The sequence below is a fragment of the Motacilla alba genome, chromosome 4, assembly GCF_015832195.1.
Source record: "Motacilla alba alba isolate MOTALB_02 chromosome 4, Motacilla_alba_V1.0_pri, whole genome shotgun sequence".
NCBI classification, from domain to species: Eukaryota; Metazoa; Chordata; class Aves; order Passeriformes; family Motacillidae; genus Motacilla; species Motacilla alba.
The window spans coordinates 867,396-893,951 of record NC_052019.1 but is presented as its reverse complement, the minus strand read 5'-3'; the positions used below and the strand labels follow the sequence as shown (position 1 = coordinate 893,951).

At 54.0% G+C, this 26,556-nt stretch overlaps 1 protein-coding gene across 2 annotated transcripts in view; it reads right to left on the bottom strand.

Annotated features, from left to right (window-relative positions):
* SFXN5 (sideroflexin 5) overlaps positions 1-26,556 on the bottom strand; it is a 117,794-nt gene that overhangs the window by 82,277 nt on the left and 8,961 nt on the right. For both annotated transcript variants that reach the window (XM_038136161.1, XM_038136162.1), the window contains exon 3: positions 10,211-10,288. In XM_038136161.1, the coding sequence (XP_037992089.1) occupies positions 10,211-10,288 (78 nt within the window). The remainder of the gene's footprint in view (positions 1-10,210; positions 10,289-26,556) is intronic.

Below are 26,556 nucleotides of genomic sequence, written 5' to 3'. Positions count from 1 at the left end.
TTTAATAGAGAATTATTAGACAGAATTATATATAGGGAGAAATATATATCTGTATATATGTTTAATAGAGAGAAATATATATATCTCTGTATATACGTTTAATAGAGAATTATTAGAATTATATATATGTATATATGTTTAATAGAGAGAAATATATATACAGATATATATCTGCATATATGTTTAATAGAGAATTATTAGAGAGAATTATATATATAGAGAAAAACATATGTATATACATTTAATAGAGAATTATAAGAGAGGGGCATATATACATATATATATGTTTAATAGAGAATTAAGAGAGAAGTACATATCTACATATATATGTTAAATAAATAATTAATAGAGAGAAGTATATATATGCTTAATAGAGAATTAATAGAGAAGTATATATATGTTTAATAGATTATTGAGATAAGCATATATATGTATATATGTTTAATAGAAATTTAAGATAGAAGTATATATATGTTTAATAGAGAATTAATAGAGAGACATATATATGTATACATGTTTAATAGAGAATTAATAGAAGTATATATATGTGTATATATGCAATAAAGAATTAATAGAGAGAAGTATATATACACATGTATATTTAATAGAGAATTATTATAGAGAAGTCTATATATATGCATACATATTCAATAGAGAATTAATAGAGAGAAGTATATATACACATATATGTTTAATAGAGAATTATTAGAGAAAATTATATATATATATATATGTTTAATGGAGAATTAATAGAAGTATGTATATGTATGTATGTTTAATAGAGAATTATTAGAGAGAAGTGTATATATACATATGTTTATATGTTTAATGGAGAATGAATCGGGAGCAGTTGTATAGATTTATAGTTCTGTTTTACCCCCCCTGTGCTGTTATCAGGGCTGGCCTGGCTTTGGGACATTTGGGAGGACATTTGGGTTGTCACCACGGCAGCACCTGACCCCCAGCCAAGGTTTAAGGAAGTGAACTCCACCACTGGACAGCAAGAAGGAGTCCAAGGACAGCACTTTGGGAGTGGCTGAAGGGCTGAACGGCAAAACTCCACTGTGTGACGAGCACAGAGGGGAAAATCCTCACAACCTTTTCTCCATTCAGTCTCCTGCTCTATTTTCAATCAGGTTTCAATAAACCTTTTAGTTTTTTTGAAAGTGGGCAGCGTTTCTCACGATTCCATTAATGAGCCGCGCCTCCAAACCTCTCGCTGGCATGAAAAAACTCCAGCTCTCTGCCGGGAAAAGCATCCCTCCCCCTGCAGAGCCCCCCAGCCCTGCTGCTGTGTGTGTGTGTGCGGCTCTTTGCCTCTCTCTGCTGGCAGCAGCACCGGGAGGAGCCAGCCGCACGGGGACAGGGACAGGGACAGGGACAGGGGGCAGGGAGCTCACCTCTGCGTCCCGCTGCTTGCTCAGGGGCTGTATTTATAGGGTGGAGTGGCAGGAACCCACAAGGGGGGGAATCAGGGCCCTGAGCCCAGCTCCCAGCAGCGTTCCAGCATCCTGGGCTGCTGCCTGGGAGCACTGATACTAACCCAGCTCAGCAGCTCTTCCCACCCCCGTTTCTGAGGCCAAAATTCAGCCTGTGCAAGGGGAAGGAAACGCAGTTCCAGCAAGGAGCGACTGCAGGGAATTCCAGCTGGGAAAACTATTCTGAGGGAAAAAGTGATGAACAAAGCTGAAGTTCATCACGGAGTGCCCCCAGTGCTGGTACCCAGCTGCACATCTCCCGAGGCAGATCCCTGGTGCCCAAACCCCGAGCACACCCGAGGCTCCTCAGCCTTGCAGAGGGGTTTTCTGGAGCACAAACCCCCCGGGAGAAGCAGCTGGGCCCTGAGCAGGAGGGATCTGAGTCCCTCTGGGGCTGGGAGCCACCGAGCGCTGCTTCCCTCCAGCTTCACCACGCCGCCCTGCCAGCACCAGGCTGGTCCCCCAGGCTGTGCTGGGCGCTGGGACAGGGTGGCAGGGGACTCACGCGCTCAGAGGACACAGATGCAACCCCACAAATTAGTGGGATGCAGGACAAAAGGCACACCATTGTGCCCTGCAGCCGGTGCAGCCTTTTGGATGGAGACTAAACTCAGCACCAGCGCTCCCAAAGCAGGGCCAAGGCCGGGTCTAAGCAAGCTGGTCCTTGCTGAGCAGGCTGAGCCCTACAGCCCTGCTCTCGGGGCAGAACCATCCCCTGAAATGAAGCCTCCATCCCCAGGGGCTCTGTGGGCCCGGCCCGCCCTGCCGCAGGTGGGACTGGGTCTGTCACAGCCTCCACCTTCTGCTGCAAATCGGCTCCCCGAGCCCTCGCGGGGTCATCTGCACCTTCCCACCACTCACGGCAGCCACCACGGCTCTGGGGACAGACCCTGCCAACCCTGGGGGCAGATCCTGCCAGCCCCGGGGACAGGTCCTGCCATCCCCTGGACAGGTCCTGCCACCCTCGGGACATCCTGCCACCCTCGGGACAGATCCTGCTATCCCTGGGGACATCCTGCCAGCCCCTGGGGACAGATCCTGCCAGCCCCAGGGACAGATCCTGCCAGCCCTGGGGGCACATCCTGCCAGCCCTGGGGACATCCTGCTAGCCCCAGGGACAGGTCCTGCCACCCCAAGGGACAGGTCCTGCCAGCCCTGGGGGACACATCCTGCCCATCCTGGGGACAGATCCTGCCAGCCCCGGGGACAGATCCTACTATCCCTGGGGACATCCTGCCAGCCCTGGCAACATCCCACCAGCCCCAGGGACAGATCCTGCCAGCCCCGGGGACATCCCACCAGCCCCAGGGACAGATCCTGCCAGCCCTGGGGACATCCTGCCATCCCCGGGGACAGGTCCTGCCAGCCCTGGGGATGGATCCTGCCAGCCCTGGGGACAGGCCCTGCCAGCCCCAGGACAGGTCCTGCCATCCCTGGGGATGGATCCTGCCAGCCCCTGGGGACATCCTGCCAGCCCCAGGGACAGGTCCTGCCATCCCTGGGGACAGAAAGGGCAGGAACAGCCAGGACAGGGACATCTGGGACAGGGACAGCAAGGGTGGGGGCCTCTGGGACAGGGACATCATGGACAGAGAGAGACCCTCAGCATGGGGACATCATGGATGGGGACATCATGGATAGGGACAGCCAGCATGAGGACGTCCAGCACAGGGACATCCAGGGCACAGGGACACCTGGGACAGGGACACCCAGGACAGGGAGGGACACCCAGGACACCCCGCTCCCAGTGCCTGAGGAATTCTGGCTGAGGGACCACGGGACCACTTAAAGGAGCAGCCTGGGACAGTGGGAGGTGTCCCTGCCATGGCAGGGGTGGCACTGGGGGGGATTGAGGGTCCCTTCCTGCCCAAACCTTCTGGGATTCTGGGATTTGTGGTGAAATGAGGAGCACAAAGTGCCAAGGATGAGGGGATCTTCATGGACGGGCAGTGACAGGGCCAGGAGCTGCTGAGGGCTGGAGCCAGGCTGGAGAGCTGGGAATGCTCCCCTGGAGAAGGGAAAAATCCAGGGAATGCTCCGAGTCCCTGCAGGGGCTCCAGGAGAGCTGCAGAGGGACTGGGGACAAGGGACAGAGGGACAGGAGGCAGGGAATGGCTGCCACTGGGAAAGGGGAGATTGGGCTGGGATCTTGGCAAGGAATTGCTGGCTGGGAGGGTGGGCAGGGGCTGGGCTGGAATTCCCAGAGCAGCTGGGGCTGCCCCTGGATCCCTGGCAGTGCCCAAGGCCAGGCTGGAGCCACCTGGGGCAGTGGGAGGTGTCCCTGCCATGGATTGGTGGCACTGGGTGGCATTTAGGGTCCCTTCCCACCCGACCCATCCCATGACTCCATGAATCCATTCCTGCAGAGCTGGAACAGGTGGTGCACAAATGACCACTGCAGCAGTTTGTCCACCAGCACAAATCCTCCCCATTTCCTTTCCCTCCTCCCCTCCCCTCTCAGGAGCCTGCTTTTGGGACAGGGGGACGAGAGGGGACGCAGGGACCAGAGCTGCCACTGCACCCCACCTCTGCAGGAGCCCCAGGAGGACAGGCAGGACCAGGGAGGAGGAATTTCACCAGACCCCACAACTCCCTTGGGCTCCCCACAGCAAAAATGTCTCCATTTCTAAACCAGCTCTTGTTTCCATCAGACATTTCTGGGTCCACAGGGTTCCATCACCCAAATTCACCTCCCCAAGGCCATCGGGGGCTTTCTCCCCCAAACATCTTCTGTAATCCTCCTCAAATATTTAACCCCAACAAGCAAGAGAGCAGAAAGCCACCCCAAACTGGTGCAATTACCAAAGGTAACTTTTCATTTCAAGAAAAATGAGGAAATCCCAAGAGCCTGCTGGAGGGGCGTCAATGACAGTGTGGGGTATTCCCACTGCACAGAATATTTGGGGCTGGGGGCATTTTAACAAACACTCAGCTGCATAGTTAATAAAAAAACAAGCCTGGCTTTTAAATATTTCCATAAAAACTCGAGGAAATAAGCTCAGCTGAAGAAACAAAGTGTGTTTTCTTGCTGCCCTGAATAAATAGCGATCAAGCAGCTCTTTCTCCTGTGTTTTGCTACCACATAATTGCTACAGCCAGGCTGAAAATCCTGTTTTTAAACATCTTCCTAATGTAGGAACAAACCCCTCGATAAGGAGCTCTCAGCAGTGCAGCAGCTATCGACAGGTGAGAGATCAATTCCTCATTTTTGCTCACGGGGCCCCAGAAATGGCTTTTTCCCACCTCGAGTTAATGGGCACTTTGCTGAGCAGGGACATCCAGGGCAGGAGGAGGAGGAGCAGGAGCCTGGAGGAAGAGCAGGAGCTGGGAAGGGCAGAGCTGCGGGATTGGGAAGGGCAGAGCTGCGGGATCGGGAAGGGCAGAGCTGCAGGAGCTGGGAAAAGCAGAGCTGCAGGAGCTGGGAAGGGCAGAGCTGCGGGATTGGGAAGGGCAGAGCTGCAGGATTGGGAAGGGCAGAGCTGCAGGATCGGGAAGGGCAGAGCTGCGGGATTGGGAAGGGCAGAGCTGCAGGAGCTGGGAAGGGCAGAGCTGCGGGATCGGGAAGGGCAGAGCTGCGGGATTGGGAAGGGCAGAGCTGCAGGAGCTGGGAAGGGCAGAGCTGCGGGATCGGGAAGGGCAGAGCTGGAGGAGTTGGAAAAGCAGACCTGCAGGATTGGGAAGGGCAGAGCTGCAGGGCTGGGAAGGGCAGAGCTGCGGGATTGGGAAAAGCAGAGCTGCGGGATCGGGAAGGGCAGAGCTGCGGGATCGGGAAGGGCAGAGCTGCGGGATTGGGAAGGGCAGAGCTGCAGGAGCTGGGAAAAGCAGAGCTGCAGGAGCTGGGAAGGGCAGAGCTGCGGGATTGGGAAGGGCAGAGCTGCAGCTGCAGGATTGGGAAGGGCAGAGCTGCAGGGCAGAGCTGCGGGATTGGGAAGGGCAGAGCTGCAGGGCAGAGCTGCGGGATTGGGAAGGGCAGAGCTGCGGGATTGGGAAGGGCAGAGCTGCAGGAGCTGGGAAGGGCAGAGCTGCAGGAGCTGGGAAGGGCAGAGCTGGGAAGGGCAGAGCTGCGGGATCGGGAAGGGCAGAGCTGGAAAGGGCAGAGCTGCGGGATCGGGAAGGGCAGAGCTGCAGGATTGGGAAGGGAAGAGCTGCAGGAGTTGGAAAAGCAGAGCTGCAGGGCTGGGAAGGGCAGAGCTGGGAAGGGCAGAGCTGCGGGATTGGGAAGGGCAGATCTGCAGGGCTTGGAAGGGCAGAGCTGCAGGAGCTGGCCCTGCTGCTGTCCCGTGCCCCAGCATTCCTCCTGGAAAGCGCCTCAGAGACGGGCCTGGGGACGTGCTGCAAGCACCACCACGGCTCTTTTAGGCTTTTTTATCTTTAGCTGGCCCATAACTGTTCCCTTCCAGCTCATTTGGAAAAACCTGCCTGGGGAATGCAGCAGAGCAAGGCTGCTTCCCCCAGAGCCCTGTCAGGAAGCCGCGTGCGAGGAGCTGCTTGCTGTGACATAGCTCTAGGCTCTGTGTTTGCCACTCCTCGTGCGCTGAAACCATCTCTGCAGGCTGTGCTGAGCTGCCGGGAGGCTGCAGCTCCCGCCACCCTCGCCGAGGATTTCTGAATGAGGAGCAGGGATGGAGCTCTGGCAGGCGCTGCTCCACCAGAGAGCCTCAGCCGGGAGCTTGGTGAGAGCTCTGTCAAAACAACTCGTCTGCCTGGGCTCGGAGCTGCCTCCTCGGGGGGGATGCTGCCTGCTGGGGGAACGAAGGCACTCGAACCCTGCCCAGAGCTGCTTCGGAGCCTTTGAGGCGAGCCTGGCTCTCCCTCAGCCTGCTCAGACTGTTCTTGGTGTGCCACGTCCAGTGCAAGGGGCCCTGAGTGGGACAGGGGGACAGGCAAGCCCTGTGCTGCTGGGCTCTCACCATTCGAGGGCAGAACTCCACTGTGGGGATCAGCGCAAGGTGGGGAAGAATCCTCTGCCACGATATTTTCTCTCTTCAGTCTCCTGCTGTGTTTCTGACGAGGTTTCTCTAAAGCTCTGCAATTTTTGGAAGCGAGCAGCATTCCCCACATGAGGGTTTCAAGCAACCAGAGAGGAGCAGTTCCTGATGGGGACACAGTCATCCCTGCCTGGAGACCCCTGAGGTGCCACCCAGCCTTTCTGAGAGCAGTAACTGTGGTTTATCCTCTCAGACCCCGTGTTCCCAGGCCACAGCTCCAGCAGCCGCTGCTTGCCCACGGGGACACAAAGGGATCAGCTCAGATCCCACTCAGAGCGGGGTAAACCCACCCAAAAATGAGTCAAAAATCAGATCTGCCTCCATCTGCTGGTGTCCTGCCACGCCAGAGCAGCGACACGCTGGCTGTCACTCAGGGTGTGGCTCGGTCCCTCATTCCAGCACCAATCCCTGCAGGTGTGCCACAAACCAGGCTGCTCCCAGAGCTCCCCTTGCCCAGACCAGCTCCAGAAAACTGCACCTTGTTGCTGCCTCCCAGCCAGAGCCATCCTGCAGAGTGGGGCACGGAGAAGCCAGGAGAAGCTGCAGGAAAGCACAAATGCATTTTCCAGGTGGCTTTGGGTCAAATTTGGGGTGGGGACAGCGGGAGTGAGGGGTTTGGGGCTCTGCTCCCAGGGAACAGGACAGGAGGAGAGGGAGCAGCCTCAGGGGAGAGCTCCACTGGCAGAATTCCATCCTGGAAAGGGCAGGGCCGGAGTGCCCATGCCTGGGGGGATTTCACAGCCCTGTGGCTGTGGCTCTTGGGGACAAGGGGCAGTGGTGGCAGGGCTGGGCAATGGCTGGAATGGTTGATCCCAGAGGGCTTTTCCAGCCTGAGCCGTTCCCCTCCTGCCCCACAGAGCCGGGCAGCCCCAGGGGCACAGCAGGACCGGCCCTGCTGCTGCAGGGACCCCTCCCCAGCTCCCCCAGGCAGCTGCAGCCACCCCGGAACCCCGGCTCTGTGCGTGCCACTGGGCTCCCTGAGGTCACCTGCTGCCTGTCCCTCCATCCTCCCCCTCCTCACAGTGCCCTGGGCCACCATTCCAGCCCCACAGCCTGGCCCCTGCCCACAGACTCTGCAGAGCTCTGGCTTGGAGGGACCCGAAGGTTGTGGCACCCCTGCCATGGCAGGGACACCTGCCACTGTCCCAGGCTGCTCCAGGCCCTGTCCAGCTGGCCTGGGACACTCCAGGGGTGCAGGGGCTCCCTCAGGCCCTGCTGTGCTCTGGTTTAATTAATGCAGTTATTAACACAGGCAGCTCTTGCTGCAGTCCCCCCAAGCCCCTGGGACACTGCTGTGCCCAAAGGGAGCTGGGGCTGTTCTGCCACAAACCCGCTGGCCTTAGGACAGAACAGTCCCAGGAAAGGCCTTTTCCCATCATCTCCTGCCCCTCCCTCACCTGGAGCTCCTCCCAGCCTGCTCAGCCTCTCCCCCACTGGAATTGTGAATGAACTCTGGGAAGAGCCTGGCTTTGTCACTCTGCAAAATGTGGGTCACAAGCCGGCAGCGGGGTTTGTCACAGAGCGTGGCTGTGTGTCATCTGCCTCGGGCAGATGGGGCTGAGTCACTGCTGCTGCCTCACTCCTGCTCCCTCCCTGCCTCCTTCCCATCCCTTCGCCTTCCCAATCCCTTCTCCTTCCCAATCCTTTCTCCTTCCCAGTCCCTTTCTCCCAATCCCTTCTCCTTCCCAATCCCTCTCTTCCTCCCCGTCCCTTCTCCTTCCCAATCCCTCCTTCCCATTCCTTCCCCTTCACAGAATCACAGAATTTCTAGGTTGGAAGAGACCTTTAAGTAATCACCGAGTCCAACCCAATCAATCCCTCCTTCCCAGTCCCTCCTCCTTCCCATCCTTTATTCTTCCCAACCCCTTCTCCTCCCCAATCAATCCCTCCTCCTTCCTATCCCTTCCTCCTCCCAATCCCTTCTCCTTCCCAATCAGTTCCTTCTCTTTCCCATCCCTTCTCCTCCCCAATCCCTCTTTCCCATCCCTTCTCCTTCCCAATTCGTTTCCCATCCCTTCTCCTCCCCAATCCCTCTTTCCCATCCCTTCTCCTCCCCAATCCCTCCCCTCCTCCCCAATCCCTTCTCCTTCCCAATCCCTTCTCTTTCCCATCCCTTCTCCTCCCCAATCCCCGTTTCCCATCCCTTCTCCTCCCCAATCCCTCTTTCCCATCCCTTCTCCTCCCCAATCCCTCTTTCCCATCCCTTCTCCTCCCCAATCCCAGCTGCCCCTTCGGAAGCGAACAGGAGCTTTCACTGCCTGCACTTTCCTCCTGCATTTGTGTTTGATGAGAAGAAACTATCACTTGTGAACAGGGGAAAAAAGGTAAAAGAGGTTTTTTTTGGTTTTTTCACCTACAGGGTGTGGGGGCAAAGCTCCCCTGCACTTCCATCCCTGTTGATCTGCCAGCTACAGCCTGGGCAAAAACTCAGTATATCAGGCAAAACCCTCCATGTTATGGGCAAAAACCTCCATATTATGGGAAAAAACCTCCATATTATGGGCAAAAACCTCCATATTCTGGGAAAAAACCTTCATATTACAGGTAAAAACATCCACATTATGGGTAAAAACCTCTATATTATGGGTAAAAACCTTCATATTACAGGTAAAAACCTCAATATTCTGGGCAAAAACTCCATATTTCAGGCAAAACCCTCCATATTATGAGCAAAACCCTCCATATTACTGCTAAAAACATCCATATTATGGGAAAAAACCTCTATATTATGGGAAAAAACCTTCATATTACAGATAAAAACCTCCATATTCTGGGCAAAACCCTTCATATTACAGGTAAAAACATCCATATTCTGGGAAAATACCTTCATATTACTGCTAAAAACATCCATCTTATGGGCAAAACCCTCTATATTATGGGCAAAAACCTCCATATTCCAGGGAAAAACCTCCCTATTATGGGTAAAAACCTCTATATTATGGGCAAAATTATCGCACAGGAACAGCCCAGAGGAGGTCGGGATCGGGGCTGAAATGGGAATTATTGCACAGGTACGGGGCAGAGGAGGTCGGGATCGAGGCAAAAATGGGAATTATTGCACAGGAACAGCCCAGAGGAGGTTGGGATCGGGGCTGAAATGGGAATTATTGCGCAGGAACAGGGCAGAGGAGGTTGGGATCGGGGCAGGAATGGGAATTATTGCACAGGAACAGCCCAGAGGAGGTTGGGATCGGGGCTGAAATGGGAATTATTGCACAGGAACAGCCCAGAGGAGGTTGGGATCGGGGCTGAAATGGGAATTATTGCACAGGAACAGTGCAGAGGAGGTTGGGATCGGGGCAGGAATGGGAATTATTGCACAGGAACAGTGCAGAGGAGGTCGGGATCGGGGCAGGAATGGGAATTATTGCACTGGAACAGGGCAGAGGAGGTCGGGATCAGGGCAGAAATGGGAATTATTGCGCAGGAACAGCCCAGAGGAGGTCGGGATCGGGGCAGGAATGGGAATTATGGCGCAGGAACAGGGCAGAGGAGGTCGGGATCGGGGCAGGAATGGGAATTATGGCGCAGGAACAGCCCAGAGGAGGTTGGGATCGGGGCAGGAATGGGAATTACGGCGCAGGAACGGGGCAGGGGCTGAGCCCCACAGCCGCTGCTGAGGAACCCGCAGCAGTGGCCAAGCCTTCCCGCAGCTGTAAAATGCCGTTTCCCGAGCTGATGAGCAGCTGGTGCTCCCCGGGACCAGCAGCAGAGCCCCAGGGGAAGCAGAGGCCCCCGGCTGACCTGCTCGTTGGTGACTCCGGGCGGCAGCGTGCCGTGCTTGTAGTCCTCCAGCAGCTGCACCGCTTCCTTCAGGCGGCTCTGCAAGGAACGGAGCGGGTCGGAAACACAGAACAGCCCTGACTGCCGGGACACAGCCCGGAGCCGCCCGGGCAGCAGCTCCAGGGCTGAGCGCCTGCAGGGCAGGGACGCCTGCACTGCCCCGGGGGGTAAAATACATATTTATACACTGTTATATACTATACTGTACTGTACTATACTATACTATTATATTATATTACATTATCTTACATTTTATATACTATTATATACTATTATATTGAATTATATTACATTATCTTACATTTTATATTATATTATATATTATTATATTATATTATATTATATTACATTATATTATATATTATTATATTATATTACATTATATTACATTATCTTACATTTTATATTTTATTATATACTATACTATACTATTATATATTATTATATTATATTACATTATATACTATTATATATATATATTATATTATATTATATTATATTATATTATATTATATTACATCATATTATATCATATTACATTATATTAGATCATGTTATATATTATTATATATATTCTATATTCTATATTCTATATTCTATATTATATTATACATTATAAATTACATTATATACTACATGACATTGTATTACATTATATTACATTATATTACTTTATCTATTAGATATATGGCATTATAGTATATTAACTACAATTTATTTTACATTATATCAACTATTTATACTTATAAATATAATTATATATCATGAAATAGATAATTATGTATCACATAATTATATATAATTTTTAATTTAATCTCACATTATATGACTTTATCTGTGAGATATATTGAATTAAATTATAATAACCACAATTTATATTGCATTACATTGTATTAATTACAATTTATATTGCATTATATTCACTACTATCTATATTTATAAATAGAATAATATATAATTAGATAATTATATATCACATAATTATATCATTTATAATAAATAATTTAATCTTGCATCATATTATATTATATTATATTATATTATATTAGCTATTATTTATATTACATTATATTATATTAATCACTGTTTCTATTTATAAATATAATTATATATCATTAAATACATCATAATCTATTATATATTTATATAAATATACAATTTGTAATTCAATATCGCATTACATTATATTATTATATTTAGTATACATAGTGCATACAATAGCTGCTATATACACACTACATGATACAGAGAACATATGACATTTACACATACACAACATATGACATTTACACATATATAACATATATTTACACATACATACACATACATATATACAGGTCAGTAAATACATTTTTTCTCGGGATAATGGAGTTTTCCATGGGATACCCGCATTCATGGCAGTATGAACCCCAGCGGGGCACAGACGGGCAGGCAGGGGGATTCTCTGGCCTGCCCGAGCTCAGGGGGAAGAAATCAGGACACAAAGAGCAGCTGCCATGGCTTAAACCTGACCCAGGGTTAAACCTCACCCAGGGCTTAAACCTCACCTTACCCAGGGGTTAAACCTCACCCATACCTAGGGTTAAACCTCACCCAGGGGTTAAACCTCACCTTACCCAGGGGTTAAACCTCACCCAGGGGTTAAACCTCACCCAGGGCTTAAACCTCACCTTACCCTTACCTGACCCAGGGAGGGCTTAAACCTCACCTTCAGGGGTTAAATGACACAGGGACACCCAGGGCTTAAACCTTACCTTACCCAGGGGTTAAACCTCATCCAGGGGTTAAACCTTACCTTACCCAGGAGTTAAACCTCATCCAGGGGTTAAACCTTACCTCAAGCAGGGGTTAAACCTCACCTTATTCAGGGGTTAAACCTCACCCAGGAGTTAAACCTTACCTGACCCAGGGGTTAAACCTCATCCAGGGCTTAAACCTCATCCAGGGGTTAAACCTTACCTTACCCAGGGGTTAAACCTCATCCAGGGGTTAAAACCTCAAGCAGGGGTTAAACCTCACCTTATTCAGGGGTTAAACCTCACCCAGGGATTAAACCTGACCCAGGGGTTAAACCTCATCCAGGGGTTAAACCTCATCCAGGGGTTAAACCTTACCTTACCCAGGGGTTAAACCTCATCCAGGGGTTAAAACCTCAAGCAGGGGTTAAACCTCACCTTATTCAGGGGTTAAACCTCACCCAGGGATTAAACCTGACCCAGGGGTTAAACCTTACCCAGGAGTTAAACCTTACCTCACCCAGGGGTTAAACCTCATCCAGGGGTCAAACCTTACCTTACCCAGGGGTTAAACCTCACCTTACCCAGGGGTTAAACCTTACCCAGGGATTAAACCTCATCCAGGGCTTAAACCTTACCTTACCCAGGGGTTAAACCTTACCCAGGGATTAAACCTCATCCAGGGCTTAAACCTTACCTTACCCAGGGGTTAAACCTCATCCAGGGGTTAAACCTCATCCAGGGGTTAAACCTTACCTTACCCAGGGGTTAAACCTGACCCAGGGGTTAAACCTGACCCAGGGCTGTGGAAAGCAGGGATCGCTGAGCCATGGCTCCCCAAAACCTGAGACCGGCCAGCCCCTTCCAAAGCCTGCTGCAGTCCAGCCTTCACTTCTTTTTGCCATGGTCAGGGTTAAATCACGAGGTGGCATTTCTCGCTCTGCTCAGCTGCTATCAGTCCTTATCTCTGTCACAGCCCCACACACCCCGAGCTCTGCAGCGCTGCACTCTCACACGCTGGAAACGGAGCCCTGTCTCTCTCTCCAAGGCCTTTGGAGGATGAACTGCCCAGTCCAGGAATGACACCCGGATTGTTTTCACTGTTAACCCAGAACCAACCAGCCCTGGCTGCAACGGGGACTCCTCATCCAGTGACACACAACACCCAAAGGAGGAGGAGGAGGAGGAAAAGGAGAAGGAAAAGGAGAAGGAGAAGGAAAAGGAGAAGGAGAAGGAGAAGGAGAAGGAGAAGGAGAAGGAGAAGGAGAAGGAGAAGGAGAAGGAGAAGGAGAAGGAGAAGGAGAAGGAGAAGGAGAAGGAGAAGGAGAAGGAGAAGGAGAAGGAGAAGGAGAAGGAGAAGGAGAAGGAGAAGGAAAAGGAGAAGGAAAAGGAGAAGGAAAAGGAGGAAGAGGAGAAGGAGGAGAAGGAGGAGGAGAAGGAGAAGAAGGTGGAGAAGGAGGAGAAGGAGGAGGAGGAGAAGGAGAAGGAGAAGGAGGATGAGAAGGATGAGAAGAAGGAGAAAGAGAAGGACGAGGAAGGAGGAGGAGGAGACGAGGACGAGGACGAGGACGAGGAGGAGGAGGGGAAGGAGAAGGAGGAGCAGCCTCCACCCCAACACCTCCCTCCTGCTCCATATCTATCGCCACATTCTAAACCCCACACTCTGAGTTTCCCCCCTGTGATATCACACACTTCTCCCCAAACTCCACCCCCACAATCCCAGCTCTGCCATTCCATTCTGGAAGCTTCTCCAGGGCCCCAGGTCAGCGCAGAGCTCTGCTGGGGGGCAGAGCCTGGCAGCACAGAAAGTCTGGAATTCCCAGGGTTCCCACATCCTGCAGGTTGTCCCTCCTCCAGCTGAGGGACACCAACGTTCCAGCCCCAGCTCCGTGGTTTGGCAGCCTTTCCAACGCTGGTGCCACAGGACACGCCAGAGGCAGGGAACACTGTCCCCAGAGCTGCCCGGGCTGGGGCTGCCTCCTCTGGAGGCTCCTGGGTGCCTCGCCAGGCTCCATCTCGAGCTCCTGAGCTCATCAGGAGCTCACCCCAGCACCCCTGGATCCGGGGAGGCTCCTTCCCTCCCTCCCAGCCCAGCCAAAGGGGATTTTGATGGAAGCCCCAGCAGAAATCAGCAGTTAGTGACCCACTCCTGTCCTGCACACATTCCAGAGCCAGGGAAAGGGCAAGGGCAAGAGAGGACACCAGGAATGCCCGGGGGAAAGTGCCAGCCTGCAGCTGCAGGGAGGAGCAGCCTCGCTGCCCCCAGGGCTGGGACAGAGCCAGGGAGTGCCAGCAGCGCCCTGGAGAGCCCTGTGTGCCCTTCCATTGCACCACGGAGCCATGGCACGGCCTGGCATGGAAAGGACCTCAAGGATTGTCCCCCTGCGTGGGCAGGGACACCTCCCACTGCCCCAGGGTGCTCCTCAGATTATATATTATATTATATTATATTATATTATATTATATTATATTATATTATACTATATTGTATTATTATATTGTATTATACTGTATTGTATTATACTATATTGTATTCTATTATATTATACTATATTACATTATGTTATACTATATTATATTATATTATATTGTATTGTATTATATTATATTATATTATATTATATTATATTATATTATATTATAGCATTACATTATATTACATTACATTATATTACATTACATTATATATTATTACATTCAATTACATTATACTACTTTATATCATATCATACCATACTATATTATATTATATTATACTATATCATATCATACCATACTATGTTATATTATTATATACTGTATTATATCATATCATATCATCCTATATTATATTACCATAAACTATGTTACATTATTACATCATTTATCTCTTCTATATATTACCTTATATCCTATGAACCATGATTTCCATCACATTATATTACATCAGCTCCTATTTCTATTTCTAACTCTAACCATCTATAGCTCTGCAGAGTTAAACACACAGAATTCCCTAGCTGTGCCCATTCCAGTGGCGTGGTGCCGGCAGAGCCCTCCCTGTCCCCGAGCAGCCGGAACGGGAGCAGCAGCACGGCATGAACGGCCGCTGCCGCGCCCTGCCCTGCTCCGGAGCAAGCCCAGCAGTTCCCATAACAACCCTGGCCAGAGCCCAGCCTGTTGGGAAGGTAAAAACAGCAAACGAAACTGCTCGGGCTGCTCTGGAAACACCAGGCCGCACAGGTTCCCTCTGCCAGCCCCGGGACAGGGTGGAACTGCGCGAAACAGATCGGGAAAGAATGCTAGAACTTCACAGGAACTGTGCGAAACAGATCTGGAAAGAATGCTCAGGACTTCACGGGAACTGTGCGAAACAGATCTGGAAAGAATGCTAGAACTTCACGGGAACTGTGCGAAACAGATCTGGAAAGAATGCTAGAACTTCACAGGAACGGTGGGAAACAGATCTGGAAAGAATGCTAGAACTTCACAGGAACTGTGGGAAACAGATCTGGAAAGAATGCTCAGGACTTCATGGGAACTGTGGAAAACAGATCTGGAAAGAATGCTAGGACTTCACGGGAACTGTGGGAAACAGATCTGGAAAGAATGCTAGAACTTCACAGGAACTGTGCGAAACAGATCTGGAAAGAATGCTAGAACTTCACGGGAACTGTGCGAAACAGATCTGGAAAGAATGCTAGAACTTCACAGGAACTGTGGGAAACAGATCTGGAAAGAATGCTAGAACTTCACAGGAACTGTGCGAAACAGATCTGGAAAGAATGCTAGAACTTCACAGGAACTGTGGGAAACAGATCTGGAAAGAATGCTCAGGACTTCACAGGAACTGTGGGAAACAGATCTGGAAAGAATGCTAGAACTTCACAGGAACTGTGGGAAACAGATCTGGAAAGAATGCTCAGGACTTCACGGGAACTGTGGGAAACAGATCTGGAAAGAATGCTCAGGACTTCACGGGAACTGTGGGAAACAGATCTGGAAAGAATGCTAGAACTTCACAGGAACTGTGCGAAACAGATCTGGAAAGAATGCTCAGGACATCACGGGAACTGTGGGAAACAGATCGGGAAAGAATGCTAGAACTTCACGGGAACTGTGCGAAACAGATCTGGAAAGAATGCTAGAACTTCACAGGAACTGTGGGAAACAGATCTGGAAAGAATGCTCAGGACTTCACGGGAACTGTGGGAAACAGATCTGGAAAGAATGCTAGAACTTCACGGGAACTGTGCGAAACAGATCTGGAAAGAATGCTAGAACTTCACGGGAACTGTGGGAAACAGATCTGGAAAGAATGCTAGAACTTCACAGGAACTGTGGGAAACAGATCTGGAAAGAATGCTCAGGACTTCACGGGAACTGTGGGAAACAGATCTGGAAAGAATGCTAGAACTTCACGGGAACTGTGCAAAACAGATCTGGAAAGAATGCTCAGGACTTCACGGGAACTGTGCGAAACAGATCTGGAAAGAATGCTAGAACTTCACAGGAACTGTGCAAAACAGATCTGGAAAGAATGCTAGAACTTCACAGGAACTGTGGGAAACAGATCTGGAAAGAATGCTAGAACTTCACGGGAACTGTGGGAAACAGATCTGGAAAGAATGCTAGAACTTCACGGGAACTGTGCGAAACAGATCTGGAAAGAATGCTCAGGACTTCACGGGAACTGTGGGAAACAGATCTGGAAAGAATGCTAGAACTTCACAGAACGATTGCACAGAGTGTGTGTGTGTGCAAACCTGCAGAGAAATACTGATCTAAAATATAGAGAATGACAGACATTGTTGAGCGAAAAAACAGATATATCTGTGTGCAAACTTTAAGAGAAGAAATACTGATTAAAAATATAGAGAATAAGAGACATCGTTGAGAGAAAAAAAACATGTATCTGTGTGCAAACTTTAAGAGAAGAAATACTAATTTAGAATATATAGAATAAGAGACATTGTTGAGAGAAAAAAAACATATATCTGTGTGCAAACTTTCAGAGAAGAAATATTAATCTAAAATATAGAGAATAAGAGACATTGTTGAGAGAAAAAACCAGATATATCTGTGTGCAAACCTGCAGAGAAGAAATACTGATTTAAAATATAGAGAATAAGAGACATTTTTGAGAGAAAAAACGTATATATCTGTATGCAAACTTTAAAAGAAATACTAATTTAAAATATAGAGAAAAAGCCAGACATTGTTGAGAGAAAAAAAACATATATCTGTGTGCAAACTTTAAGAGAAGAAATACTAATTTAAAATATAGAGAATGACAGACATTGTTGAGAGAAAAACAGAACTAGAAATAAGTTTCAAAAGATGGCTTTACAAAAAAGACTAAATACTTTTAAAAAATAGAACTGTGAAAAATATATTGTACTATGTCCAACAGGAAGTTTTGCAGAGAAAGGAGTGCTGCAGCAGCACTGCCAGGGGACAAAAGAGAGGCACAGAGAGTGAACAGAATGTTCAGCCGAGCTCAGGGGATCCTTTCACACAGCTCTGAGCTGCTCAGGAGCTTTCAGCAAACACCCCCAGCCTCCACACTTCAGGGAAATTTAGGCTTGCCTCCTATTCCTTCTGGAAAAGTCAGGCAGGTTCTTTGAACCAGAGCCTCCCAAAAAAGCCAGGGGCAAACTTTGCCCCATCAGCAGCTCCAACACCAGGCAGCTCCCAGCTCCTCTCTGGCTCCCAGCTCCTCTACGGCTCCCAGCTCCTCTCCCCAGCTCCCAGCTCCTCTCTCTGGCTCTCAGCTCCTCTCCAGCTCCTCTCCAGCTCCCAGCTCCTCTCCGGCTCCCAGCTCCTCTCCCCAGCTCCTCTCCGGCTCCCAGCTCCTCTCCAGCTCCTCTCCCCAGCTCCCAGCTCCTCTCCAGCTCCCAGCTCCTCTCCCCAGCTCCCAGCTCCTCTCCCCAGCTCCAAGCTCCTCTCCCCAGCTCCAAGCTCCTCTCCCCAGCTCCAAGCTCCTCTCCCTAGCTCCTCTCCCAGCTCCCAGCTCCTCTCCAGCTTCCATCTCCAAGCTCCTCTCCCCAGCTCCCAGCTCCTCTCCCCAGCTCCTCTCCGGCTCCCAGCTCCTCTCCCCAGCTCCTCTCCCCAGCTCCCAGCTCCTCTCCCCAGCTCCCAGCTCCTCTCCAGCTCCCAGTTCCTCTCCCTAGCTCCTCTCCCAGCTCCTCTCCCCAGCTCCAAGCTCCTCTCCCAGCTCCAAGCTCCTCTCCCTAGCTCCTCTCCCAGCTCCCAGCTCCTCTCCAGCTTCCATCTCCAAGCTCCTCTCCCCAGCTCCCAGCTCCTCTCCCCAGCTCCTCCCCAGCTCCCAGCTCCTCTCCGGCTCCCAGCTCCTCTCCCCAGCTCCTCCCTGGCTCCCAGCTCCTCTCCCCAGCTCCTCTCTGGCTCCTAGCTCCTCTCCCTAGCTCCTCTCCCAGCTCCTCTCCCCAGCTCCTCTCTGGCTCCCAGCTCCTCTCCCCAGCTCCCAGCTCCTCTCCAGCTCCTCCCCAGCTCCCAGCTCTGCCTGCAAGGTTGTGCCACTGCTGCAATATTTATTGCTGCTTGCTGGCTCTGCTGCTGCCTGTGGGATGAAGTGTCACTCGAGATTTTACAGCATCCCTGATCGAGAATAAAACAAACCCACAACCCCGGGGGTTTTTGAGTGTCTCGTTCCTTCCACAGCCCCTCTGCTCAGAGGGAAAAGCCTCGAGCACTTCTAGTGGTGGCTGCTGGGGCCTGAGCTCTCAGCACGGGGTGCCAGACAGACCATCTGCAGCGGGGTGTTCCCAGAGCTCAGAGCTCAGCCCCGCAGCCCCTGCGGCTCCTGCAGCTCCCGAAGCTCCTGCAGCTCCTGCAGCTCCTGGAGCCTCTACAGCTCCCACAGCCCCTGCAGCTCCTGCAGCTCCCACAGCCCCTGCAGCTTCTGGAGCCTCTACAGCTCCCACAGCCCCTGCAGCTCCCGCAGCCCCTGCAGCTCCCGCAGGTTCTGCAGCCCCTGCAGCTCTTGAAGCTCCTGCAGCTCCCACAGCTCCCGCAGCCCCTGCAACTCCTGGAGCCTCTACAGCCCCTGCAGCTCCTGCAGCTCCCGAAGCTCCTGCAGCTCCTGGAGCCTCTACAGCTCCCACAGCCCCTGCAGCTCCCACAGCTCCCGCAGCCCCTGCAACTCCTGGAGCCTCTACAGCCCCTGCAGCTCCTGCAGTTCCCAAAGGTCCTGCAGCCCCTGCAGCTCCCACAGCCCCTGCAGCTCCCATGGCCCCTGCAGCCCCCGAAGCTCCTGCAGCCCCGGGACAGCACCAGCACAGCCTGGGCAGGAGGGCACAGCTGGCAACAGCTGGGATGGGCTCCAGATGGGATGGACAGGGGGTGGGAGTGGGAATGGGACAGGGAATGGGACAGAGACAGGGAATGGGACAGAGACAGGGAATGGGACAGAGACAGGGAATGGGAACGGGACAGGGAATGGGAATGGGACAGGGAATGGGAATGAGACAGGGAATGGGAATGGGACAGGGAATGGGAATGAGACAGGGAATGGGAATGGGACAGGGAATGGGACCGGGACAGGGACAGGGCTGGGATTCCAGCTGGGGTGGGACAGGGGATGGGGCAGGGAATGGGACAAGGAATGAGCCAGGGAATAGGGCAGGGAATGGGACAGGGCTGGGATTGCAGCTGGGGAAGGAGACAGGGAATGGGATTGCAACTGGGGATGGGCCAGGGCTCAGATTCCAGCTCTGAAAAGAACAGGGAATGGGGCAGGGCTGGGATTCCAGCTGGGTCCCACAGACACCTGTGCAGAGCCCCTGCAGCCCTGAGCTGTCCCCTTGTCCCCTGTGCCTGCAGAGCTGAGCCCCGTCGGCTCTCGGGGGCTGCACATGGCTGGGAGCAGCCTGAGAGCCACCTGTGACACAGGGCACAGCAGGGCAGTGCCACCACACCTCCTGCCAGGGCCAGGCCTGCCCGGGGCTCTGGGGACACCAGAGATGGGCTGGGCTCAGGGGACAGCCTGGCATCACCCTGGGACCCTCACCCTGGGCTCAAGGGACAGCCTGATGTCACCCTGGGACTGTCACTCTGGGCTCACACTGGGACTGTCACCCTGGGACTGTCACTCTGGGACTGTCACACTGGGCCTGTCACCCTGAGCTCAGGGGACAGCCTGGCATCACCCTGGGCTCACCCTGGGACTGTCACACTGGGACTGTCACTGTGGGCTCAGGGGACAGCCTGGTGTCGACCCTGCGCTCCCTGGGATTGTCACACAGGCACTGTCACCCTGGGCCTGTCACCCTGGGGTTTGGCCAAGATCCCTGCGTGCCCTGAGCTCTGGGGTTCCACCTCCAGGCCAGCCATGGCTCGGGGGCTGTGTCCCAACCCAAGGGTCCCGTGGCCAGCAGCAGCAGCAGCAGCACAGCTGTGGCTGGGGGATGCAGCTCAGGGGATGCAGCTGGGGGGATGGATGCAGCTCAGGGGATGGATGCAGCTCTGGGGGATGATGCAGCTCAGGGGGATGATGCAGCTCTGGGGGATGATGCAGCTCTGGGGGGATGCAGCTCTGGGGGGATGATGCAGCTCTGGGGGGATGGATGCAGCTCTGGGGGGATGGATGCAGCTGGGGGGATGGATGCAGCTCTGGGGGGATGGATGCAGCTCTGGGGGGATGGATGCAGCTCTGGGGGGATGGATGCAGCTCTGGGGGACGATGCAGCTCTGGGGGATGGATGCAGCTCAGGGGGGATGGATGCAGCTCTGGGGGGATGATGCAGCTCAGGGGGGATGGATGCAGCTCTGGGGGATGATGCAGCTCTGGGGGGATGATGCAGCTCTGGGGGGATGGATGCAGCTCAGGGGGGATGGATGCAGCTCTGGGGGGATGGATGCAGCTCTGGGGGATGGATGCAGCTCTGGGATGATGCAGCTCTGGGGGGATGGATGCAGCTCTGGGGGGATGGATGCAGCTCTGGGGGATGATGCAGCTCAGGGGGGATGGATGCAGCTCAGGGGGATGGATGCAGCTCAGGGGGGAGGATGCAGCTCTGGGGGGATGGATGCAGCTCTGGGGGATGGATGCAGCTCTGGGGGATGATGCAGCTCAGGGGGGATGATGCAGCTCTGGGATGATGCAGCTCTGGGGGATGGATGCAGCTCTGGGGGGATGGATGCAGCTCTGGGATGATGCAGCTCTGGGATGATGCAGCTCTGGGGGGATGGATGCAGCTCTGGGGGGATGGATGCAGCTCTGGGATGATGCAGCTCTGGGGGGATGGATGCAGCTCTGGGGGGATGGATGCAGCTCTGGGGGGATGATGCAGCTCTGGGGGGATGGATGCAGCTCTGGGGGGATGGATGCAGCTCTGGGGGGATGATGCAGCTCTGGGGGGATGGATGCAGCTCTGGGGGCATGGATGCAGCTCTGGGGGATGGATGCAGCTCAGGGGGGATGGATGCAGCTCTGGGGGATGATGCAGCTCTGGGGGATGATGCAGCTCTGGGGGGATGGATGCAGCTCTGGGGGATGGATGCAGCTCAGGGGGGATGGATGCAGCTCAGGGGGGATGGATGCAGCTCAGGGGGGATGGATGCAGCTCTGGGGGATGGATGCAGCTCTGGGGGATGATGCAGCTCAGGGGGGATGGATGCAGCTGAGGGGATGATGCAGCTCAGGGGGGAGGATGCAGCTCTGGGGTATGGATGCAGCTCAGGGGGCATGCAGCTGTGGCTGGGGGGGTCCAGCTGTGTGCCAGCCCAGTCTGGGCTCTGTCCCTGCTCCCCAGGATGACACACACACACACACACACACACACACACCAGACTTGACTCCAGCTGGCCCCATTGTATTGGATCCACAGTGACAGACAAGAGCAGCCAGAAACTTTTTGTTCGAGCGGAGCCAGCAGCTGTGGCACGGAATAAACACAGACAGGCAATCTGCTGAGGAGGAAGGTAGCGTTCGTATAAATAACATACATCTAATCCTGCTTCCATTCCAGCCCCAAATATGGCTCGGCAAGATGCTCTGCAGCCCCAGGCTCCGAACAATGAGAGGCAGCAGAGCAGAGCAGAGCAGGCAGCCCTGGGAGCGCTGCCGGGCCTGATCCCATGGGAATTGTCACCAGCCCTGGGCCTGATCCCTTGGGAATTGTCACCAGCCCTGGGCCTGATCCCTTTGGGAATTGTCACCAGCCCTGGGCCTGATCCCATGGGAATTGTCACCAGCCCTGGGCCTGATCCCTTGGGAATTGTCACCAGCCCTGGGCCTGATCCCTTTGGGAATTGTCACCAGCCCTGGGCCTGATCCCATGGGAATTGTCACCAGCCCTTCCTGGGCCTGATCCCATGGGAATTGTCACCAGCCCTCCCTGGGTCTGATCCCATGGGAATTGTCACCAGCCCTGGTTCTGATCCCTCGGGAATTGTCACCAGCCCTGGGTCTGATCCCTTGGGAATTGTCACCAGCCCTTCCTGGGTCTGATCCCTCAGGGAATTGTCACCAGCCCCTCCTGGGCCTGATCCCTCTGGGAATTGTCACCAGCCCTGGGTCTGATCCCATGGGAATTGTCACCAGCCCTTCCTGGGCCTGATCCCCTCTGGGAATTGTCACCAGCCCTGGGCCTGATCCCATGGGAATTGTCACCAGCCCTCCCTGGGTCTGATCCCTCTGGGAATTGTCACCAGCCCTTGTTCTGATCCCTCTGGAATTGTCACCAGCCCTGGGTCTGATCCCATGGGAATTGTCACCAGCCCTGGGTCTGATCCCTCAGGGAATTGTCACCAGCCCTTCCTGGGTCTGATCCCTCTGGGAATTGTCACCAGCCCTGGGTCTGATCCCATGGGAATTGTCACCAGCCCTTCCTGGGGCTGATCCCATGGGAATTGTCACCAGCCCTGGGCCTGATCCCATGGGAATTGTCACCAGCCCTCCCTGGGTCTGATCCCTCAGGGAATTGTCACCAGCCCTTCCTGGGTCTGATCCCTCTGGGAATTGTCACCAGCCCTGGGTCTGATCCCATGGGAATTGTCACCAGCCCTTCCTGGGGCTGATCCCATGGGAATTGTCACCAGCCCTGGGCCTGATCCCATGGGAATTGTCACCAGCCCTCCCTGGGTCTGATCCCTCAGGGAATTGTCACCAGCCCTGGGCCTGATCCCATGGGAATTGTCACCAGCCCTTCCTGGGTCTGATCCCATGGGAATTGTCACCAGCCCTGGGTCTGATCCCTCTGGGAATTGTCACCAGCCCTCCCTGGGCCTGATCCCATGGGAATTGTCACCAGTCCTGGGTCTGATCCCCCTGGGAATTGTCACCAGCCCTGGGCCTGATCCCATGGGAATTGTCACCAGCCCTGGGTCTGATCCCTCTGGGAATTGTCACCAGCCCTCCCTGGGTCTGATCCCATGGGAACTGTCCCCAGCCCTCCCTTGTCCCCAGCCGGTGCTATCTGGCTCGTGGCACTCGGGTGATCCCTCCCGACCCCAATTGCTGCTGTCCCCGTGGACGTTCCTCATCACAGGGCAATTAAAGTTTCACTCCAGTCGTTTGGCCCCCGCACGTCCCCAGGCCAGCCCCGCACGCCCAGGGGACACCGTGGGGACAGCACGGGTGGCCCTGCCAGCACACCTTCCCCAGCCGGTGCGGCAGCGGGAGCGGGCAGAGAGCGACTGCCAGGGCATGGGACAGGGAGCCAGCACGGCCTGAGGGGACAGTGCCACCAGGGCCACCAGTGCCACCAGGGCCACCAGTGCCGGCACAGCCAGCACGGCTCTGCCCTGAGGGGACAGTGCCACCAGTGCCAGCACAGCTCTGCCCTGAGGGGACAGTGCCACCAGTGCCACCAGTGCCACCAGTGCCACCAGGGCCAGCTCAGCCAGCACGGCTCTGCCCTGAGGGGACAGTGCCACCAGTGCCACCAGGGCCAGCACAGCTCTGCCCTGAGGGGACAGTGCCACCGGTGCCACCAGTGCCACCAGTGCCACCAGTGCCAGCACAGCCAGCACGGTTCTGCCCAGAGGGGACAGTGCCACCAGTGCCACCAGGGCCACCAGGGCCAGCACAGCCAGCACAGCTCTGCCCTGAGGGGACAGTGCCACCAGTGCCACCAGGGCCACCAGGGCCAGCTCAGCCAGCATGGCTCTGCCCTGAGGGGACAGTGCCACCAGTGCCACCAGGGCCACCAGTGCCAGTACAGCTCTGCCCTGAGGGGACAGTGTCACCAGTGTCACCAGTGCCACCGGTGCCAGCTCAGCTAGCACAGCTCTGCCCTGAGGGGCTGCAGCACTGCCACCAGTGTCACCGCTGCCACCAGTGGCACCAGTGGCACCAGTGCCAGCACAGCTCCTCCCTGAGGGGCTGCAGCACTGCCACCAATGTCACCGCTGCCACCAGTGACACCAGTGTCACCAGAGTCAGCACAGCTCCTCCCTGAGGGGCTGCAGTGCTGCCACCAGTGTCACCAGTGTCACCAGTGTCAGCACTGCCCCAGCACTGCCGGCACTGCCACCACAGCCAGCACTGTCAGCACTGCCACCAGTGCTAGCACAGCCACCACTGTCACTACTGCCCCACCACTGCCAGCAGTGCCAGCACTGCCCCACCACTGTCACACCACTGCCAGCACTGTCACCACAGCCAGCACTGCCACAGCACTGCCACACCACAACCAGCACTGCCACACCACTGCCACCACTGCCAGGACAACCACCACTGCCCCAGCACTGCCACCAGTGCCGCCATTGCCACCATAGCTGCCACTGTCACCACAGCCAGCATTGTCAACACAGCCAGCACTGCCACAGCACTGCCACAGCACTGCCACAGCACTGCCCCAGCACAGCCAGCACTGTCACCACAGCCAGCACTGCCAGCACTGTCACCACAGCCAGCACTGCCCCAGCACAGCCAGCAGTGCCAGCGCTGCCACCACTGTCACCCCTGCCCCACCACTGCCACACCACTGCCACCAGTGCCACCACTGTCACCACAGCCAGCACTGCCCCAGCACAGCCAGCATTGTCACCACAGCCAGCACTGCCCCAGCACAGCCAGCATTGTCACCACAGCCAGCAGTGCCCCAGCACAGCCAGCACTGTCACCACAGCCAGCAGTGCCCCAGCAGAGCCAGCACTGTCACCACAGCCAGCAGTGCCACAGCAGTGCCCCAGCAGAGCCAGCAGTGGCAGCGCTGGCAGGGCCGTGCTGCAGCCCCGGTGCCCTGAGCTGTGCCCGCTGCCACGGGGTGAGTGTCCCCCGCAGTAAAAGCACGGCTGCAGCAGGAGCCAGGGCCAGCCCAGGATTCCTCCCTTCCCTGGAGCTCGGGGAGGTTTCTGGCTGCGCTCAGAAGCTGCTTTGGAGAAAAACAAATGAGCGAGCGAGGGAGGGGTGGCACCGGGGGTCCTCAGCACCCTCACCCTCCCTCCCTCCTCGCAGCACAGCCAGCGCCACCATGGGGCACGCAGCCACCAAAGAAGGAGTACAATAACAATGTAAAAAATAAAAATAAAAATAAAAATAAAAATTAAAAATAAATAAAAATAAAAACAAAAACAAAAACAAAAATAAAAATAAAAATAAAAACAAAAACAAAAACAAAAATAAAAATATTTTTTAAATGAAATACTGCCCCATTTCCCCATTTTCCGTGGATTCACCCCCACTCCCATCAGACGCTCCTTCTCTCCTCTTTTCCCCTGCAAGGCAGGCAGGGATGTGTTTGTTCCCTGCAGCCCTGGGAGAGGCAGCCAGGAAGGAGCTGCCTGCACAGCCCGGGGCCCAGCAAACCCCTGCTGGCTTCATCTGCCCCCTCAGTCACCTCGGAGTCCCAGACCTGCACCCCCAATCACTGCACACACCGAGCAGAGGGAGCAAAAAGCAGATTTTGCGCCCCGAGAAGTCACCCAGGTGATTGCTCTGCCAAGAGGCTTCTCCAGGGAAAGGGAATTTGTGGGGACGTTCAGGTCCCCTGAGGCATCCCTGCCACGGAATTCACGCCCCCAGAGGGAATGTCACAGGGCATCTCCCTCCCTGCAACGCCCCCAGGCCATTCCTGGAGCTCTGCCCTGCCCTGAGATGGACACCAGACCTCCCTGCTCTGTTGGGGTTCACTCTGGGACCCAAAACTGCTCAAAATTCACCCAGGATAAAACTGGGCCGCTCATCTTTGTTCTTTCTGTTCCCTGGGTTCCAGCTCCCTGAAAGAGCCTCACCAAAAGCTGTCTGGGAAAATGAACTGACACCAGCTGATCCCTCCGCACCCACACCCTTCCCAGCCCCCCAAAACCTGGGAAGGTTTGAACAGGGGACCAGGGGGAGGTGGAGAAGGGTGGGCCTGAGCCAGGGGTCACCCCAAGGGGCTCAGAGCAGGAGCTGAGCCCAGAGCTCAGCCAGGAGCCCAACGCCCCTGCAGCCCTGGGGAGCCACGAGCAGGAAAACTCCCCCAGGGCAGCAGAGACTGAGCCCTGGAAATGTGCTGGGAAGGGAATGGAGCAGCAGGAGGGGCTCAGGGAGCTGGGAAGGGGCTGCAGAGTTCCTGAGGGAGCCGGGAAGGGGCTGCAGAGTTCCCGAGGGAGCTGGGAAGGGGCTGCAGAGTTCCTGAGGGAGCT